Here is a 16,242-nt window from a genome sequence, read left to right on the forward strand (position 1 = left end):
CAGGAGGCCGGGCGACCATTGGAGGGGGAAGAGGTCCTGCAGGTAAGTTTTTGTGGAGAGGGCGAGGGACAAATCAAGAGCTATTGATTTATCTGTATTCATTTTAAACCCGGCTACGGCCACAAAGGTCTCCAACTCCGCTATGCAAGCTGGGAGGGCTGTCCGCGGATTTTCTAGCGATAGTAGGACATTGTCCGCGTCGAGACTGATGGTGTGGGTGAAGCCACCGAACTTCATCATCGTTCCCTCATTGGTCTGGCGGATCTTCTGGGCGAATGGCTCCATATATAGGGCAAATATTAAGGGTGATAGCGGGCATCCCTGCCCCGTGCCCCTCTCGATTGTAAAACTCTGCGAGCTGTAACCATTCACTCGCACCACTGCCGTGGGAGATTTGTAGCAGTTAAAAATGAGAGTTCGAAATTTCTCTCCAATACCGACCTTCACCAAGACCCGTTCCAGGTACGGCCAGTGGACTCGGTCGAACGCCTTTTCGGCGTCTACTGCCAGCATCATTCCCTCTCCAGGGATTCGGGAGGCTTTTTCTATGAGGTGGACGATCCTTTTGGTGTTATCTACGGTTTGCCGTTCGGGGATAAAACCCGCCTGGTCCGAAACTATGAGTCCCGGCAAGTGGGTGACCAACCGAGCCGCTAATATCCCGGTGTATAACTTAAGGTCCACATTTAGTAGCAATATCGGCCTGTAGGAGCTGCATTTGGCCCTATCTTTCCCTGGCTTGGGGAGGACTGTAAGGGACGCACGCAGGAGGTCAGGTGGGATGGCGCCGGATTCAGAAAAGGATATCAAGTTGATCTTTAACCAACATCAAGCTTTTGGTAACAGAAAAAAAGTATTTTCTAGAAGAAATGAACTAAAAATCATCTAATGACAGCTGAAGCTCCAGATCTGCATTGGTTGGTGTGGAAAGCAAGGAACTGACACCAGCGCAAGCGTATATGTAGGGGAACCAATGTCACAGTTGATTGAAATAGAATCACACACAGAACCATGACATCGCACGACGCCACCTGTTGACGTTGGAGGATATTGCTCTAAGTTTCCGGATTACATTTGATGCCTTGAGGTATTCAAACGGTGAAAAATCTGTGGTAAGAAGTCGCTATCAGAAATATGGTTACAAAGGAATGGCTTTTTAAACAGATAATGTGGGCAAATGTGCTCTAGAAGGCATTTGCTAGCCAAAATGTTCTTCTTTACATCAGTTTGTCTGCCCTTGACTTATGACTCTTGCTATACTTACAACCCGTGTTAGGGAATTGGTGAAATAATACCAGGGATTTGGAGGAAATTCTCTGCAGACTAATTTGTTCTCAGGTCTTTAATATAAAAGTATGAGCTAAGATCAATGAAACAGCTATAAATCAATACTGCTTACCTTTGTATTCCTTGGAATGTACTGCTTGCCATGTCTATAATGCCACCAGTTGGTCTTGCCACTACACCAACAAGTCCTTTTCCAATTCCTTTAAAAAAGCCTGCTGCTCCTTCTTTTTTTGCGCCTACAGAAATAAAGCCCATTAATATATTTAAAAACACAGAAAAAAACATTCCTCAAACAAAATAACATACCACAAACATTGTCTTATATTTATTAAGCAGTTTTGCAATGAATGTGTGTCTGTAATGCCCGGACTCTCTTATTGCAAAATCTACTTTGGATAACAAAAACTACAACATTTAATTATAAAACCGAATTTGTCTATGTGTGCCTACAAACTGATTTAGAGACCAATATATCCCAATTCTTGAGCTAATTCGGTACTTACCAGATACAGCCCTCCTACCAGGATCCGCACTTGACTCTAAGTGTAAATGGCTAACGCATTCCTGAAAACCCTCCAGATGTACAACAAGTATTTACAGCTTTTATGTTCTCCTGTGATCCACTCATATATATGTTCCCAGTTGTTATTTTCATCACCCTATCCATTTGATATGATCAACAACGAGTACCGTCATCATTTATCTTTTAAGGTTATACATGTTCCTAGTTTGTAACTTTATCTATTTGATGTAGCATTTGTAAAGCGCTCTGATACCCTTCCAGGGTCTACCTCGCGCTATATAGAACTTTAAAAATAAAAAATAAAAATACATTAAGGAACCAAATACCTAGAAGGCATAATAATTCTTCTTTGTAACCCTCTGCCTTGCAGCTGGCTTCTAGCGTTGCAAATTGACATGGAAGCAGGAACATGGGGCTAGTCATACTAACCATTTTTGGTTGTAACACACTGAATCAGAATTGGCGACCCAAGAAATTGGGTTTTCAATGTATAAAGTTCATTTTAGGAGTTTGGAAAGTATCATGGACTTCTAAAACTGGACTGCAACTGGATACTGATTCAATATTTGGAAGAGACATGTTTTGAGTGTCCCTTCCAAACACCAAATCTGCACCCTGCAATGGTGACAGTAACCCCATTCTCACACCACTGAAAAATTACCAACCCCCATGTTGGGCGGGAACTCATTTGCAAAAGTAGAAGGGGTGAAATGTAGAAAAAAATTCTAGGAGAATAGACAGTGGTCCAGGTAATTGCTGTCAACCCCCAGAGAAAACTTCAAATAAGCATACTTGAGAAAAGAAATAAACCAAGGTAGCAGAGAAAAAAAAGGTTCTCTATTTAACCCCTTAAGTGCTGCCTCGGTGCATTGGCCGACGGCAGAACTACCTCCCCAGTGCTGCGCATGACCATTGGACGTCCATTCAGCACTAGTTCCAATGGACAGCGCAGCACTGGGGAGAGATGTTTAATAGCATCTATGAGGTTATATGCCATCACCGATATGGTGGTTTGTTGACCCTTGCAAGCCATCATCCCTGCGATTGTATCCAATCAGAGTGAGTCGTAATTCCAATTCAGAATTTTATACAATGACCTAAAAGTAAACATGACTGTTCACAATTCAGTACTTGATTGCAAAAATGCTAGCCACAAATTGTGACCAGTTTTTGCGCAGTATTTGTGCTATATCTGGCCCTAAAGCTTAAAAAGAATTTCTCCTGAGTGCCACCAGTTGTTGCATCAAAGTCTTCAAAAGCTGTCCCTTTCTAACCAAAAGCTTTCTTTTGTAAATTATAATTATGTCAGGCATACACTAGAGGGACATCAGACATTCGACAGTGAAATAGGCAAGACTGTTACGTTGGGCTGAAAAACAAGAAATCTTTTGAAAACTTTACCTTCTGTTACACTGTTGCCCATCAACCCTGACCTGTACTCCAGATTCCTCATTATTTAAAAATATCTCCAGGGATCAAACCTGAATCACACAAACTACAATTATCAGTCTGGAGCCCCAGATAGTGACAGTGACTCTAATGAACTTCCTAGTAATATCACATGCACTGGAAGGCACAGCACCACGAATAAAACACAACACCTTTGCCCCTAATGTACGTTTTTATACATTTCCAGTGACAGACATGGCATGGACTGGACCACTACCTTCCTCACCGGTAGAACCCAGAGCATCCGCCTCCCTCCATTCTGATCTGAAGACAACAAGATCCTCTGCGGCGTACCCCAAGGATCATCCCTCAGCCCAACACTTTTCAACATCTATATGGCACCGCTCGCCAACATAGCCCGACCGCATGACCTCAATATAATCTCATATGCCAATGACACTCAGCTGATCCTCTCCTTCACCAAGGCCTCCACTACCACCAAAACCAACCTCCACTAAGGAATGAAAGCCGTCGCCGAATGGATGAAGAACAGCCGCCTCAAACTGAACTCTGACAAGACGGAGGCCTCATCCTTGGCTCCAACCCATCCGCCTGGGACGACTCCTGGTGGACGGCCACACTGGGAGCTGCACCGACACCCACCGACACGCATGCAACCTGGGGTCCACCCTAGACTCATCACTATCAATGACCCAGCAAATCAATGCCGTCTCCTCCTCCTGCTTCAACACTCCTGTATGCTCCGCAAGATCTACAGATGGATCGCCACTGGAACCAGAAGGACGGTTACCCAGGCCCCCGTCAGCAGCAGATTGGACTACGGCAACGCATTCTATGCGGGAACTAAGGCTAACCCCAAAAACTACTACAATGCATACAGAACGCCTCTGCACGCCTCATCCTCGACATCCCCCACCACAGCCACATCACAGCCCACCTGAGAAACCTGCACTGGCTCCCCCTCAACAAAAGGATCACCTTCAAGCTCCTCACCCATGCTCACAAGGCACCCCACAATACCGGACCAGCATAACTCATCGAGCGACTCACCTTCTACACCTCGAACACCATTCCACGCATCCGCAAAACGACCGCCAGCGGTAGATCATTCTCCCACCTCGCCGTCAAGACATGGAACACCCTTCCCATCCACCTGCGGCAGACCCAGCACATGCTGACCTTCAGGAGACTTCTCAAAACCTGGCTGTTCGAGCAGTAGCAGCAACCCCCCTGAGGCAGCACCTTAAGACCCTCATGGGTGAGTAGTGCGCTTTACAAATGTTTGATTGATTGATTGATTGATATAAGAACTGGACACCAAGCGGACACACATTGAATAGGAGGAAGGGTGCTAGAGAATCTGCAGGAAGATGTAGTGGAGTGTACTCAATAAAAGTAGCTACCTTCATTTGTAATACTATATCTGTATGCAGATCCTTTCAAAATACAGTTATGGGCATCAGATTCGACTCACAAAGTCATGAAACAACTTTACCGATAAGTCATTCATTTTCTACAAATATATTTGCAACATATTCCTAATTTTTTAAAAGACTCCTCAACTAGAGCAGGAAAATCAAACGAGGCAAAACATTGTGGAGAGAGTGAAGAACCAATCAAGTGTAAAATACTGAATCAATGCCCCTCCTTACTCCTTAATATCTGATTCCAGGCCATGCTGCTTGGTAAATACTATGACTATGAAAAGCAACATAGAAGCCACAGAAGGCAGCTCTGTGCTTCAAGGAAGTTGATGGGAGAAGAGGAATTCACAGTCAAAGCCTCTACAAGAGGAGGGTTAAACAAAATTACTGAAACACTATGTACGAACCCTAAGATTTTAGCAAGAAGACAAAAAACAGCTATTGTGAGGGGTCACTGAATAAACTGGTAGCATGGGTAGTATTCAATTGAGGCGGAAGAATAGTATGAGGTCTAACACAGCTGTTACATTTTCTCCCAAACTGGAATCAGCTCAGAGTCGAAACTGGAGGTAAACACCACCTGAGAAGCTGCAGGTGGAGCTGTGTGATGACTAGGTTTCACTGGGCCATCGAGAACGTTATCTCAAGTGTGAATGAGAACTCCTCAGCCGCCCTAAGGAGCAGAAGTACTCCACTCTTGCAGTGAGAGTGGTGCTTAGTTCTCCTACTCTTCTGCTACTTGGGCTCTTAAAGCTGCAAAATGATATTTGGCTCATCCATAGATCTAGAATCTTAATTTCTAGGCATCAAAGGATAAAAGCTGTGAAGCCTGCAAATAGCTGACCTGCATCAATGATCTGAGACTGACCAAACCTATGGGACTGTTGGCTAGTAATTAATTATACTTTGGCTTCTCTCTTCCAGACCACCTTCGATGTAAAGAAAAACCTGAAGGATTCCAAGCCTTGATCAGTTTCAGAGCAGGATGTGTTTTAGATCAGAGGGTCAGTCACCAATGTGAGCATGACAACCTCAAGATAAAAACATTTCTGGTGGATACTTTTGAAAGCTTGAATAATCACTGTCAGAATGGAAAAAGCCCCTGCATGGTGAAGGAAATGCACCCCTGACCTGAGTGCCCCTGCTGCATGAATATCTGGGTCCCTGACATAAATTTTTGGTCATGGGCAAACACGGATCATGCATGTGTGGTAATGCAGGCTTGTTAGACTGGGAAGGGCACATCAAGTGCTACACTCATAGTGGTAGAGGACCTCCGCCCATGCCAGGAGTTAAGTAACAGAAGCACGGTGGTGGCAGCATACTAGTTGTGTGTTTAGTAAGAATCAGTAGTGGTAAAAAGGCTTTTTACCTTTGTCAATGGAGTGGTGACTACCGGCCAACTCATGTAAAGTTTTGCTGCTCTCTACTTAACTCATCCTTGGCCTGCATGGTGACTGTGTGCAACACTGGGCAGCGTGTGATACTTGCCTGTGCATGTTGGGATGTATGTGCAGCAGTGCATGGTACCGAACATGGAGGCCTGTGGGTTCCAATTTTTAAGTTCAGGTCCCGGAAAGGCGAGTGGAGGTGAGGACTGAAACCTCAAAACGGGAGATGTGGATTGCTGACATTCTTGAGTGGTAGCACACAAACTGGAGGAGGTAGAGCAGATCCATCTTCTGTGCACAACAAAGGTCTTTTGGATTCCAGAAAGTGTTACTGTTCATTGGGCTCATTGCAAAGCGTGAGGGTGGGCCTTATAACACTAGATCTGTAGGATCATGAAATCATGAAAGAAAGAAAGGCTTAGACTTTTGAACCTTTGTGAAGCAAAATTGGAGCTACTACTGCTGTAGCAGGCTGTCCCTTTGACAAAGGACAGAGCAGGGAAAAGGATACTTTTACGAAGTGAACACCCACTACGAGAATATCAAAGGACCAGACACTAAATCACATATGTGTCTGAATTTGGACTATAAAGGTGTGAACCTGTCCCCCACGAGATCTACAACAGCACTGATCAAAAGGAGAAAAGACATAGTTGTGGAAGCTAGGACTAGGGGCCAAGGTCTGCTAGTCTCTCTGTTGGGTAATAAGCCATCACATAGTCAAGACCACTTGCTCCGAGCCTGGAGCACCAGCCTTCTGCCTGCCAAGAACAGCGGACTCAGTGAGGAGGAGGAAGATGAGAAGGAGAAAGTCGAGGAGGAGGAAAGCGTTTGGAAGGAGCGAGGCCCAGCAGGGATCCTGTCAAGTGGATCCCAGTGAGGAAAGTGAGATACGCCTAGTTGTAGTGCCATATGCACTCATATGTATTGGGACCACGTGATGACCTTTGATTATCATTGTTTTCATTGACTCTATCTTGAATGTACAACATTTTTTTGTGCACTTGCATTTTGCTTTGTGTCTCCTTATAGCTTCAGAGTAGGAGTGTTTAGCACAGAGCAAATCACCCTTGCCTGGAACAGAATGTGTGGAATGTGCGTTTGAAAGCATGAGAGAGAGAAATGTGTGAATGCACTTCTCTGTCTCTGACTTTAGTGCTGTAGGCAATGGAGCACAAATGTGCATTATGTTGTACACTGGAAAATTAAGTTTTACCTATGGGCTTTAATGTGCCCTAACTCCATCTTGAATTCTCACTCTGTCTGGCTTGAGTTCTGCAAACACAAGCAGACCCCCACGTTACTCACGGTTATTTAGGTTATTCATGTCCAAGATTGTTTTCCTCTTTGAAGGTGTTTTTGTACTCTTGGAGATGTTTTCTACTTTTGCGGGCTTCACTATAATAAGGGGCAGTAACATGTAGTGTGGGAGCACAAGGAGAAGGCGAGAGAAGTCCTTTGTCTTGAAATGCTTGCAGGAGCTTGGCCAGCACCATTAAGTGTCCTTGGTGTAGAGGGTGTCTTCTTGTGCATTGAGAGTATTATAAAAACTGGGGTTTCTTTGCTTGAAAACCGGGTTATATCCTGAGAGGTGGATAATAATAATAATAATAAAACTGCATTTTATAAAGCGCGAACAGCTACCGCGCTAGGAGGTGTCCCGGCGCTAGGAGAACACAGTTGACCTGGAGGCTAGAGTAGGAGAGCTAGCAGGGTTGGGTGAAGAGCCACGTTTCAGCAGCTTCTTAAAGCAAGGTTCCGAAGGGGCCTGCTGGATTTCTTGTGGTAAAGTGTTCCATAGAGAGGTAACGTTTGCCGAAAAAGTCCGTCCGCCTAGACGGGCCTTTTTCGTACGCGGGACGGCCAGTTGAAGGCGGCAATTGGACCGCAGTGCGCAGGTTTGGGAGTATCTCGGGAGGCGGTTTTTCAAGTGCTCTGGGCAGGAGCCATGCAGAGATCTGAACGCCAGCGTAAGTGCTTTACATTTTATTCTGCTGGCAACTGGCAGCCAGTGCAGTGATCGAGGATGCGGAGAGACTGACTGCTTGAGAGGGATTCGCAGTAGCAGTCTCGCAGCCGCATTTTGAACTACCTGAAGTTTTTGCGTCAGGTATTTTGGTAGGCCTAGGTAGAGTCCGTTGGCGTAATCCAGCCGTGATGTAACAGTGGCATGGATATCCGTTTTCCGGCAGCTCTCCGGGAGGAGTCTCAGGATTTTTCGGAGATTTCTCAGTTTGCTCAAGCAGCAGCCAGCAACTTGTTGGATGTGGGAGGTGAAGGACATGCTATCGTCCCACCTCACTCCAAGATGTTTTGCCGTGCGGCTGGGTGAGGGGGCTAGGCCCATCTCCGTCGGCCACCAAAGTTCTGAGGCGGGGGTGGGGCCTCTGCCAAAGAAGATTACTTCGGTTTTATTGGCGTTTAATTTTAATTTATTCGTGTTCATCCAATGGGCTATATCTTGGAGACAGCCTTTGAAGTTCGAAAAGGACTCCTGCGTCATCTCTGAGTACGGAAATACCAACTGGGTGTCGTCGGCATAGGAAATTGCCTTGACACCCCAGTTGGCAATCAACGTAAAGAGAGGAGTGAGGTAGATGTTGAACAAAAGAGGACTGAGAGCCGACCCTTGCGGGACTCCGCAGCTGAGGACCTTGGGTGCTGAAGAGACCGTCCCTAGTGCCACCTTTTGAGTTCTCTGGGACAGATAGGAGTGTATCCATCCCAGTGCCTTATCCTGGATACCTATCTCGGACAGGCGGCTGAGTAGTCTGGCATGGTCCACCGTGTCGAAGGCGGCCGACAGATCCAGGAGTACCAGCATTGCTGAGTTACCTGCATCCATCGACCACCTTACTGACTTGGCTACCTCAATAAGCGCTGTTTCCGTACTAAAGCCGGGTCGGAAGCCGGACTGTGTCTCATGTAGTACCTTATTTACTTCTACAAATTTGCTCAGTTGGCGATGTATGACTTTCTCCAACATTTTCCCCGGGGCGGCTAACAGTGATATTGGGTGGAGATTACTAAGGTCTTCTGGATCCCCATTAGGTTTTTTCTTTAGTGGGAGGAGAGTAGCATGTTTCCAGACGTCCAGGAATATACCCGAAGCGATGGATGAGTTCCAAATGTGTTTTAGTGTGGGGGCTACAAACTCAGCTAGAGAGCTCCATAATTTAGCTGGGCACGGGTCGTCTGGGGATCCGGATTTGCATTGGATAAGTTCTTGTCTTACCTCACTCAGGGAAATATTCATGAACTGGGTGAAGGTCTCACCTGGCTCGTCTTTAATCGCGAGGTCCTGTTTCAGCGTTTTTATTTCTGGTCCAAAAGATTCATACACCTTTTTGATCTTTTGGTCAAAGAACTCAGAGATGTGCTCGCAAAGAGTAGATGTCGGCGAAACCTCCCTCTCAATGCACTTGGGTTTAAAAAACGACTGTACCACCTTGAAAATCTGTTTGCTTGACTGTTCTGCCTGTAGAATAGAGTCCGCATAAAATTGTTTTTTACTTTTTCTAATTGCTTCCCGTAGTTTTTTGGAAGCTTCCTTATATATAGTTCTTTCTTCCAGGCCGTAGTTTGCTCTCCATAGTCTTTCCAGCTTTTTGAAGGCTGCTTTCTCTATCCTCAGGTCCTGCGAAAACCAGGGAGCTGAGGGGGAGTCTCTCTTTGATAATGCTCGTGAGGCCGGAGCAATGGAAGAGACCATCTTTCCGACCCACTCATTGAGGAGCTGTGCATCTATATTGGCATTGTCGGTCAAAGAAGGGGTAGTTTGTGCCAAGACAGGGCCCATAGTATCGGGGGTCAGCCTTTTCCATTGTCTCTTCAGGAAATAACATTTGCTTGAAGCTGGTATGTCATAAACCATGTTCAGTTTAAATGGGACCAATGAGTGGTCTGACCATGTCAGAGGGAGTGGTGCCTCAGGCAGCACATCCTTGATATTAGAGAGAATGAGATCGATTGTGTGGCCCCCTGTATGTGTAGGGCCCTCATTGATCAGGCTGGCCGTATTTAACGTTGCTCTGAGCAGCTCTGCCACGGCACAGTCGGGTTTATCCATGTGGATGTTGAAGTCTCCTACCACAATGAATTGGGGGTGGAGGAGAGAACTCTGAACAATCGTGTCTAGTAGGGTGAGTAGGTTGGGATCTACGCCGCCCGGAGGGCGATAAATCACCAATCCTGCTAGCGATAGCTGAGGGCTAACATGAAAGCAGAAGTGAAGGCCTTCAATTCCCTGAATAGTAGTGGGGGCCGAAGATGTTAATATTAGCTGCTCTTTAAAGATAATAGCTACACCTCCGCCTCTTTTTGCGCCAGGTCGGTTGGCGAGACATATTTTAAATCCCGGAGGGACTGCTAGTGCAATGGAGGTCAAGTTGTCCTCCTTGATCCAAGTTTCTGTTAAAAACAGGACATCCCACTCCTGCTCTTCTAGTAATAGCCAAACATCGTCTGCATGTTTGGCTAGGGATCTGCAGTTCAGTAGGCCAGCTCTAAGGCCTATCTGAGTTGGAGGTTTGGGATTGGGGAGCCTCACAGAGTCTTCACTGCCAAAAACTATCCCACAATTGCCACAGATCTGAGGGGGGTTGAAAGTCTGAGGATCTGTAGTATGAGAGCAACATTCAGTTGGGGGATCAAGAGCCCTTAAGTCCTCACCTGACCACACTATCCTTCCACCTTGTGTTCCATTACTGGCAGCATAACTGGCCCCGGCCGCGTTCTGGTCGCGGACGGGCGCAGACGGGCTTGCCTTAGGCGCGCCTTTGGCGCGCAAACGGCGCTCCCGCTGCATCTGCTTAGTGCTGTATTTCCCGGCATGAGGAGTCTCTTGACCCCAGGATTGTAATTTGGGATCTCTCAGTCTTGTGTGGGCTAAGATAAAGATATTGCAGTCAGTGAGGTATTTTCTCTGATCAATGGTATTGAGATATTTGAGTTATTTCTACATGTGTTTTGTCTGTGTGCTGAGTTACCAGCCTGTGAAGTATTTCTATTCATAAGTATATATTTATGCACGTATAGTTATTCTTCTTGTTAGACGGACCGGGAGGGTCGGCCGAGGACTAGGGGAGAGCCGTCTCCAGTGATCGTACAGACGAGTAACTTCCCCCCCACAGACGTACACCACACAAAGATAAGGTTTAACGTTCTTTATAAGTAATCTTTAGGTACGAGAAGATGGTACAAGGAGGTCTGGACTCAGGGGTCCCCTCGATTCTAGTCTCTTGGATGGGACAGGGGGTAGCGGGACAGTCTTGTTACCAATCTGGTAGATGCGTTGATATGAAGGATAGCTCACAATCCTCGAGCTCGGCGTTCTAGATGGACGGGCCGCGGCAGCGCCAGCAGGTCCCGAGATGATCGTAGGTAGCGACGGTCCGCGGCGGTGCCAGCAGGTCCCGGGGAAGGTGGTAAGGACAACGGTCCGTGGCAGTGCCAGCAGGTTCCGACGAGGATGAAGGATGCGGAAGGTTGCGGCAGCGCCGGCAAGCAGGACAATAGTTCACAAGGCAAGGCTACGGCAGCGCCAGTAGTCCGTCAAGGATGAGTTCTTCTCGGTGTCTCTCGACTCCAGGATACAACTGCCTTCCTGCTCTGGAGCTGCCCCAGTTATAGGTCTGGCCTCCTTTGATGTCCGGACCCTCGCACTTGGAGGTCGGGAGGTCCGGGATGAGGGAGTCCAGACACCCAGCAGGAGGGCGGAGCCAGCGCCCGGGGGAGCTGGGGGCGATCGGCACCTGGCGGGGGAGAGCCATCGACACTTCTTTCTCCCATTGACCTGCCAAGTGGTCCGTTCACCTCCTGGGTGGATGGTGGTGCCGGGATGTCGGGGCCTGGCCAGGCCCAGGGTTAGGGTCGAGCTGAGGCCACGCGGCCGCGTGGTGCAGTGTCCAAGATGGCGGCAGGGTCGGGCAATGGAGCTGGTAGAGGCTCAGCCCCATGATACGGAGATGTCCGGGGTCAGGAGTCCTGTAGGAGACGGGGTGCGGGTCGCTTCCGTGGGTAACACCTGGAGGGCCGGGGCTCGGGCCCTGTCATGCGGGGAGGGAGCAAGCCCTTCACGTGGCCTGTCCAACATGCGTCCCCCCCAGCTGAAGGCGGGGAGAGTCACCCATCCTCTTGGGGACTCTCCTCGTCGAGGCGGAAAAAGCGTGACAGGCCATCCGCGTTGGCGTGGTCCTGGCCAGGTCGGTGTTCCACAGTGAAGTCCATCCCCTGCAGGGAGATGGCCCATCGCAATAGTTTGGGATTTTCCCCCCGCATCTGCATTAGCCACTGCAGGGGCCGATGATCTGTTTGCACCCGGAAGTGGGTACCGAAGAGATAGGGCCGGAGCTTCTTGAGGGCCCACACTACGGCGAAGGCCTCCCTCTCGATGGTGCTCCAGCGCTGTTCTCGGGCCAGGAGGCGTCTGCTGATGAAGGCCACCGGTTGGTCAAGTCCTTCGGGGTTCAACTGGGAGAGGACCGCCCCGATGCCATGGTCGGAGGCATCGGGGCGGCCAAAGGCGTGCCCGTCTGCGCCCAACCGGGCCCCGGGGCCAAAACCCCTGGCTCTTTTCCTATGGTGTCTCTCTCTTACTCTAGCAGACAATTACTTGACTTAAGATCTTCTAGTACGCATGAAATGCATTCATTTGACATGCTCGACCGCTTTCCTCAGCACTGCCCTGACTGTCTGTTTCTGCTAAATACTCCTTTATTATGCAATAGTCAACGTCATTTAGCGACTACTCCTTCTCCTCCTGGATTTACATTCATTAGTCATAATTGTCGTTCTTTGCCAAAACATAAGCGCAACATTTTTGATTTGCTTATAGATGAAGCGCCAGACGTATTATTCATCACTGAATCCTGGCTTCATGAGAGCTCCGGCCCTGACATCGCCGAAGCGTTGCCCACTGACTATGCCATTGTTCGCAATGACCGTCCTAAAAGGACGGGGGGTGGTGTGGCGATCATTTTTAATAAAAAATATCAGTGTCACTCGGACCCTATCACTTTAAACGGATGTGATGCTCTGTTTTTTAAGCTTACTTTAAATCCCAAGTATACTCTTACAGGGCTTTTACTGTATTGTCCTCCGGGCACGGTAAATTCTTGGTATACCCAGTTTTTGGACTATATTTCATCTGTGCTTATTTCTTCCAGTAACTTTCTGGTTATTGGTGATTTAAATTTACATTTGGATAACCCTAATGATCATTCCGCTGATAATTGCATTACTGATCTTGCCGCTATGAATTTAATTTTACTCAACAAGGGCCCTACCCATAAGGGTGGACATCTCTTAGACCCTATTTTCTCAAATTCCTTACATATAATATGTTTTCCTGCCTTGCCCGTCTCCTGGTCTGATCATTATCTTGTGAAATTTACTATAATAAATAACAAAACACAGACGACAGCTAATCCTGCTATGAATCTTAAAAAGAGAGTTTGGAAAAATCTGGACATAGCTGCCTTCAACAAAACTCTGTATGATCTCATGTCCAAATACCCACTTAATTTAGACAACATAAACGCTTCTGCCAACGCGGTAAATTCCTGGCTCTCCGAGGCTATAAATACTTGCCTCCCTCTCTCAAATAAGAAAAATACTGTTCATAATTCTCCTGCTCCATGGTACAATGAAACCCTCCGTGTTCATAAATCTCAATGCAAAAAACTTGAGAGAACTTGGAGGAAAGATTATTCCATCGCTGCTGGGCTTACGTATAAAGCTGAACTGAAACTTTATAACAAGGCCTGTGCTCACACCAGAGCCTCCTATGTTAACAACCTGATCACAGTAGCCATGAATAAGTCCAACGTTCTATTTAAGGTGGTAAAAGACCTTGCTGGTTCACAGACAGTTGCTACACCCCCTCCTCTCTCCAACACGAAATGTGATGAACTTGCCCAGTACTTCACATCTAAAATTGATAAAATTTATAAAGACATAGCAGCTCAGGAGAATTCCGTCATTAGCGTATCTCCATCCTTCACTACTCCTTGCCCTTCGGCCTCACTGAAGACTTGGCCTAATCTTGTACCTGCTACCCTCCTGGAAATCTTAAGCAACATAAAGTCTGGCTCACCGATGGATCCCTTACCCATTTCGGTTTTACGTCAACTTGAGCTTCCTCAACTAGATGTAATTTGTACCTTGTTAAATGCTTCTCTTGATTCAGCCACGGTCCCTCAGAGCTGGAAGCATGCAATGGTAACCCCACTTCTTAAGAAACCCAATGCGGACCCAAATGTTGCTGCCAACTTCCATCCAATCTCGTTGCTGCCGGCTTTTTCGAAAATTTTGGAACGGCATATTCATCTACATCTGTCTCGCTTTGTTGTCACTAATAATCTCCTTCATCCCTCCCAGTCAGGCTTTCGTCAAGGCTTCTCCACTGAATCCACTCTTTTAGGAGTAACTGAGAATATTCGCCAACTTCTCGATCGAGGTGAAACGGCTGCACTGATATTGCTCAATCTCAGTGCAGCCTTCGATACTGTCTCGCACAGTATCCTTCTCAGTAGCCTTGCCTCCTTTGGTATATGTGACAAAGCCCTGCATTGGCTTTCGTCCTTTCTTACTGATCGGACTTTTCAAATTTTCTCCAACACCTCCACTTCCAACACTTATCTTTCTCCTCATGGTGTTCCCCAGGGTTCTATCCTAAGTCCTCTTCTTTTCAATCTTTATGTTGTCCCTTTAGCACATGTTGCTTATCACTCTGGGCTTAATCTTTTTACCTACGCTGATGATTCACAGATTGTGTTCTCCCTATCCCAAGCTGACCCTTCATCACCTTCTTCTTTACAATCTGGTCTTAGGGACATCTCCCGCTGGATGAGCTGTAATTTTCTTAAGCTCAACAGCGATAAGACGGAGGTGCTTGTCTTCGGTAACAAGCCTGACCTATGGAGTTCAAGACATTGGCCATCAACCATGGGAGACCTACCCATTCCATCGGAACGAGCGAGAAATCTCGGGGTCATTATCGATAGGGAGCTATCGATGAAGGATCAGGCTAACAAGGTTGCAGCCACCTGCTTTACTATTCTTCGGTGGCTGCGTAAAATCTTTTGGATCCTGCCTTCTGACACCCAGAGATCTGTTGTGACGGCGCTGGTGACCACCAGATTGGACTACAGTAATGTGCTCTATCTGGGGGCGACCAGGGCGGTCATGCGCCGTCTCCAACTAGTCCAGAATGCCGCTGCTCGGCTTCTGTGTGGATGTCGGAAATATGATCCAATTTCCGAACGCATCAAACAACTCCATTGGCTCAATCTTGATAAACGAGTTAAATTCAAAACACTATGCTTTATGCATAAGATAAAGATTGAAGCTGCCCCCACCTATCTCCAATCTCTCGTTAAACCCTATGTTCCCGCACGCTCCCTCCGTTCTTCCTCCCGACATTTTTTCTGTGTGCCTAAGTTTAGGTTCACCAGAGTGGGCGGTCGTTCCTTTTCTGTACTGGGACCCAGACTTTGGAATTCTCTTCCTTTAGACCTACGAGTGGAGCACTGCCATCTTCGCTTCCGCAAGGCCGTTAAGACCTGGCTTTTTGCCCAATAATTTCCCTTCGGAAAGCTGCAAAGCCTTTAAGACCTGGCTTTTGCGCTTTAACTCCCTCTGGACTACTATGCTAAAATGTCAATCAGCGCCGGGAAACCCTCACGGGTAGCTGTTCGCGCTCTACAAGATTAATAATAAATAAATAAATAAATAAATAAATAAATCCGTTTGTACGATGAATTCCCGGCTGTAGTCGGGGGCTTGGAGCACCGGGGCAGTGCACATGGCGGCCTTCAGTTTCTCGAAGGCCGCTTGACAGTCGGGGGTCCAGTTGACCATCTTCGGGTGGTTTTTGGATGTGAGTTCTGTGAGGGGCCCCACAATGCTGCCATAGTCCCTCACAAATCGCTGGTAGTAGCCGGTGAGCCCCAAGAAGGCTCGGACCTCTGTTTGCGTGACTGGAGGCTGCCAGGACTGGATGGCAGCGACCTTGAGTTGAAGGGGGGCCACCAGACCGCTTCCCACTTGGTGTCCGAGATAGGTCACGGACCCCTGACCAATTTGGCACTTGCTGGCCTTGATGGTGAGGCCGGCCCGTTGGAGGGCCTGCAGGACCTCTCGGAGGTGGTGGAGGTGGTCGGTCCAGTGGCGGCTGTACACAGCGATATCGTCCAGGTAGGCGGCG

General features: G+C 47.5%; 1 protein-coding gene across 1 annotated transcript in view; it reads right to left on the reverse strand.

Moving 5' to 3' along the window:
- Window positions 1–16,242, reverse strand: part of VPS13C (vacuolar protein sorting 13 homolog C) — a 2,437,235-nt gene that overhangs the window by 241,504 nt on the left and 2,179,489 nt on the right. The window contains exon 80 of the mRNA XM_086955811.1: window positions 1,400–1,523. Within this exon, the coding sequence (XP_086811937.1) occupies window positions 1,400–1,523 (124 nt within the window). The remainder of the gene's footprint in view (window positions 1–1,399; window positions 1,524–16,242) is intronic.

Source organism: Lissotriton vulgaris, chromosome 2_1, assembly GCF_964263255.1.
Source record: "Lissotriton vulgaris chromosome 2_1, aLisVul1.2, whole genome shotgun sequence".
Classification (NCBI taxonomy): Eukaryota; Metazoa; Chordata; class Amphibia; order Caudata; family Salamandridae; genus Lissotriton; species Lissotriton vulgaris.